Here is a 4,909-nt window from a genome sequence, read left to right as displayed (position 1 = left end):
AAAATTTGACATGTGTATTAAAAGCATAAAGAATATGCAATTCAACGATTAGATTTTCAAAATATGTAATTATGGGGTCAAAGAATTTGACAACCTTGGCCTACCTCATACTAAGCCCAAGGCCCACACCGAAGAAGAAGAAATGGTCGAGGACGAATAAAGAAGGCCCAAGTGGTCCAGAAACATCGCCGAGGACAATCCTGTCCTCGGCCAACCTAGATCCCAGCAGGGAAGAATGGCCCACCATCAACGGCAACCTCCCAGAGCGTCCCAACAAAAAGGACAAGTACTGTAGGACAGCCACGGGAGCATAGTGTAGAAACAGTTCAAGGAGAAACTGCCACCACCGCATTAAATGCCCATAACTAACATTCTGGCCGCATTAATGAGGAAATGATCCCTGAACAGTGCAGTCTTAGTTGCTGCAACTCACTGGAGGTGTGGGAAGGTGACTGATGGGACAAGCACTTAAGTAGTGACCTGCATGATCAACAGATGAAGGGCCAAAATCGACTGGAGGGGGATATATAATGTGAGAAATCCTCCAGGAAAGGGGGTGGAGAAAAAATGAGAATACGGGAACAATTCATAGGATCTTGTAGACCTTTGTAACCTAGCACTGAAGAAAGAAGAAGAACACTAAGTCCCTCGGATAAAATGCCCGAGGACAGACATTCATACTTTAATCCATGTCCTTGCTGTTCAATCCATTCATAATCATGTCTAGTTGTTGTAATCCTCACTAAAACCTAGTTCTTAAACACATTCTCTATAAATTTATTATATTGGGCTAGTTGGGCTTAAGTCCACTCATCTAATAGAAGAAGTGCTGATCCGCGAAGGAAAGTTGAAACACAATCTGCATCATATCCGTAGTCACCAAGGCCAAACCCATCAGGAACCCCAGAGAGACATTGCCCTAAGGCTATTCGTAGGGACAATCAATATAATCTTGGCCGCGCCAAGAAGAACAGGTACACGCCCTTCACGAGTGTTATCTATGGATTGGCGGCCCGCCGAGGAGTCCCAACCAGAGCCGAAGAGGGCCAAAATGAATTTTCATCCAATCTTGAGTTTTTCAGAAGAGGACAAGATCGGAACCATCCAGCCCCACGACGATGCGCTGTTGATCACTCTCAGAATCGGGGACTACGATGTGAAAAGAGTGATGGTGGATGGTGGCAGTGGGGTTGAGGTTATGTACCTCGACCTCTACAAGGGGCTGGGGTTAAAACCGGAAGATTTGATACCCTATAACTCTCCTCTGATGAGCTTCGACGGGAAGCTTGTCATTCCAAAGGGTATGATTAGGCTTCCTATCCAGACCGACCTAGAGATAGTAGAGGTGAACTTTATCCAGGTGGACACCTACTCTCCCGACACAGCCATCGTCGCTAGGTCCTAGCTTCATACCTTAGGGGCTATTGCTCCCTCATTGCATCATAAGGTGAAATTCCTGTCAAGGGACCAAGTTCTCGAAATCCGTGGTTGCCAATCCACGGCAAGGCAGTGTGTGGTGGCTGCCATCTCACATTGGCTCGATGTAGAGTCCTTGGCCTCTGCTGAAAAGAATTTATCGCAATCAAGGGCCCCGGTTTCGCCTCCTGATACAGCTGCCAAGGAGGCGAAATGCAAAGATCTGAAGGAGATGGCTATTGGTGGTGATCCGGAGAAGTTCTTTTGCGTAGGGGCTTAACTGCCTCTTCAGGAGAAAGAGGAGTCGATTGAGTTTCTCAAAATAAATATTGATGTATTTGCATGGGATGCCTGCGATGCTCTCGGGATTGATCCAGCCTTCATCTGTCACCATCTCAATGTCAACCTGTCCATCACTCCCAAGAAGCAGCCACCCCGTCGCCCATCAAGAGAGCACGCCGATGTGATTAGGGATGAAGTGGCAAAGCTTAAGTGTGCAGGGGCTATCAAAGAGGTTTTTTACTCCAAATGGTTGGCCAACACCGTGGTGGTCAAGAATAAAAGTGGGAAGTGGCGGGTTTGTGTAGACTTCATGGACCTAGAAAAAGCTTGCCCAAAATACCCGTTCTCCATGCCTCGGATAGACCAGCTGGTGGATGCAATGGCAGGCCATCCTCTGATGAGCTTCTTAGATGTCTTTCAAGGCTATCATCAAATACCATTAGCCCTGGAGGATCAGGAGAAGACAACCTTCGTGACACCTACTGGGAACTATCACTACAAAGTAATGTCGTTCAGTCTGAAGAACACAGGGTCCACTTATCAAAGGATGATGACAATAATGTTTGAACAACAGTTGGGCAAAAGCATCGAAATCTATGTTGATGATATGGTTGTGAAGAGTAAAGTGGTGTTCAAGCATTTAGGGGACCTCAGTAGGACCTTTGATGTTTTAAGGAAGCACAAGCTACGCCTAAATGCTTCCAAATGCTCATTTGGCGTGGGATCAGGCAAATTTTTAGGCTACATGGTTACTCATAGGGGAATTGAGGTTAACCTTGACCAGATTAAAGCTATTAATAATTTAAAACCACCGCGAAATGCCAAGGAGGTTCAAAAGCTTACTGGAATGATCGCAGCCCTAAATCGATTCATTTCTAGGCCGGCGGATAGATGCAGACCGTTCTATCTTTTGATCAATAAGTGGAAAGGATTTGAGTGGTCCGAGGACTGTATTGTGGCCTTCCAGCAACTCAAGGAATACCTATCACAACCACCTATCATGTCCAGTTCTGAGGCCGATGAAGTCCTGTACGCATATATTGCTGTGGCCCTTCATGTTGTGAGCTTGGTGCTAATACGGGATGACAATGGCCTTCAAAAGCCAGTCTATTACGTGAGCAAGTCGTTGCATGAAACTAAGATCAGATACTTACCCCTGGAGAAAGCCATACTGGCTGTGGTCCATGCTACTCGAAAGCTTCCCCATTATTTCCAAGCCTACACAGTGGTTGTTCTAACCCAACTACCCTTGAAGTCCGTACTTCGGACCGCTGATTACACTGGAAGGATTGCCATATGGAGCACAATCCTGGGAGCTTTTGACTTCAAGTACATGCCTCGAACCTTCATAAAGGGCCAGGTCCTAACTGACTTGGTGGCCGAATTTGCTGAACCACCAGTAGAAACAGCAACAGAGGAGTACAACATGGATGAAAAATCGGTTGGCGTAATCTCTATGCCAAGACCCCTATGTTGGAAGGTGTACGTTGATGGCGCAGCAAATCAAAGGGAGTTCGGAGTAGGGCTAGTCCTGATATCTCCTGAAAAGACTACCATAGAGAAATCCCTGAGACTGGGGTTCTCGGCCACGAATAACGAAGCCGAATATGAGGCCTTGTTACAAAGAATAACCATGGTGCAGAAAATGGGAGGAAAAACAATAGAGATGTTCTCGGACTCTAGACTAGTAGTGGGCCAGGTAAAGTGAGAATTGGAGGCCAGAGATGCGAGGATGCAAGAGTACTTAAGCTAGGTCAAACACTTGCAGTCAGACTTCGATCTTTTCAGCCTGTCACACGTCCCCAGAAGTGAAAACACTCATGCAGATTCATTGGCCATGCTTGCTACCTCTTCGGCAGGGGATCTGCCTCGAATTATTCTTGTCAAGCATCTGGATAAAGCAATGAGGTTACAAAATGCATGGTCCATATCCATGAAGTTAAAGTGAGTTCTAGCTGGATGGACCTTATAGTGAAGTTCCTCAAGGATGATGTCCTACCCGAGGAGAAGTCAGAGGCTGAAAGAATACGAAAAAACGCACCCCGGTTCTGGTTGTCCATATAAGCGCTCCTATTTTGGGCCATACTTACTATGCGTTCACCCTGAAGCATCAAAATTACTGCTTGAAGTGCTGCACGAAGGAATCTATAGGAGTCACATAGGAGGAAGATCTCTGTCACACCAAGCCATTACCCAGGGATATTGGTGGTCGGGGATGCAGAAGGAAACCATAGAATATGCCAAGAAATGTGACCAGTGCCAAAGGTTTGCCCCAAATATTCATCAGCCAGGAGGGGTCCTCAACCCTTTATCCAGTCCATGGCCATTCGCACAATGGGGCCTGGATATTGTAGGCTCTTTCCCCAAGGCAGTAGGAAATGAGAGATATATGTTGGTCGGCACAGATTACTTCACTAAATAGGTCGAAACTGAGCCATTGGCAAACATCAAAGATGTGGATGCTAAGAAATTCATCTGGAGAAACATTGTTACACGATTCGGGGTCCCTCATACCCTCATTTTAGATAATGGACTCCAATTTGACAGCAAGGCCTTCAGAAGATATTGCTGCGAGTTGGGGATCTCTAACAGGTACTCAACTCCAACTTACCCCCAAGGAAATGGGCAAGCCAAGGCTGTCAATAAGATCATAGTCAATGGGCTTAAGAAGAGACTGGATGACGCCAAGGGAAGATGGGTAGAAAAGCTGCCGCACGTCTTATGGACTTACCAGACTACACCACGACGGTCAACTTAGGAGACACCTTTTGCCATGACCTATGGGGCTGAGGCTATTATCCCTCTAGAGGCCAACTTCCCAACGCTGAGGACAAGCTCCTTCACTCCAACCAGTAATGACGAGCTACTAAGGGAGAGCCTAGATCTGATCGATGAATGGAGAAAAAAGGCAGTGATCCAGTTGGCCTATTACCACCAAAAACTCAAGCAGGGATATGATGTCAATGTGAAGCTGAGACCACTAGCACCAGGGAACCTAGTGTTGAGGAAAGTTGTGGGTGCTGCTAAGAACCCATCTTGAGGAAAGCTGGGACCCAATTGGAAAGAACCATACCGAATTATTTCAGTAGCAGGAATAGGTGCATACTACTTAGAAGATTTAGATGAAAAAGCTGTACCTCGTCCATGAAATGTAAATAACCTCAGAAGGTATTATTATTAACAAAATCATTTCTCTAGTTCAAATTTTAAG

The 4,909-nt window shown here is 46.1% G+C and overlaps 1 protein-coding gene across 1 annotated transcript; it reads left to right on the top strand.

Annotated features, from left to right (window-relative positions):
• The first annotated feature begins 1,000 nt into the window (after positions 1 to 1,000).
• LOC126700668 (uncharacterized) lies at positions 1,001 to 4,456 on the top strand. The gene is made up of 4 exons (XM_050398879.1): positions 1,001 to 1,398; positions 1,465 to 1,651; positions 1,709 to 3,397; positions 4,121 to 4,456. The coding sequence occupies exons 1-4, from the start codon at positions 1,001 to 1,003 to the stop codon at positions 4,454 to 4,456; spliced, it is 2,610 nt and encodes an 869-aa protein (XP_050254836.1).
• The last annotated feature ends 453 nt before the right edge of the window (positions 4,457 to 4,909 follow it).

This window comes from Quercus robur, chromosome 9 (assembly GCF_932294415.1).
Source record: "Quercus robur chromosome 9, dhQueRobu3.1, whole genome shotgun sequence".
Lineage (NCBI taxonomy): Eukaryota > Viridiplantae > Streptophyta > Magnoliopsida > Fagales > Fagaceae > Quercus > Quercus robur.
This window is presented reverse-complemented; position numbering and strand designations above follow the sequence as displayed.

Coding starts and splice junctions, on each gene's coding strand:
- LOC126700668 (XM_050398879.1), top strand. CDS start 1,001: ATGGATTGGCGGCCCGCCGAGGAGTCCCAACCAGAGCCGAAGAGGGCC. Junction 1,652..1,708: donor GCAAAGATCTGAAGGAGATG/GCTATTGGTGGT, acceptor CTGCCTCTTCAG/GAGAAAGAGGAGTCGATTGA. Junction 3,398..4,120: donor CTAGACTAGTAGTGGGCCAG/GTAAAGTGAGAA, acceptor TTCACTAAATAG/GTCGAAACTGAGCCATTGGC.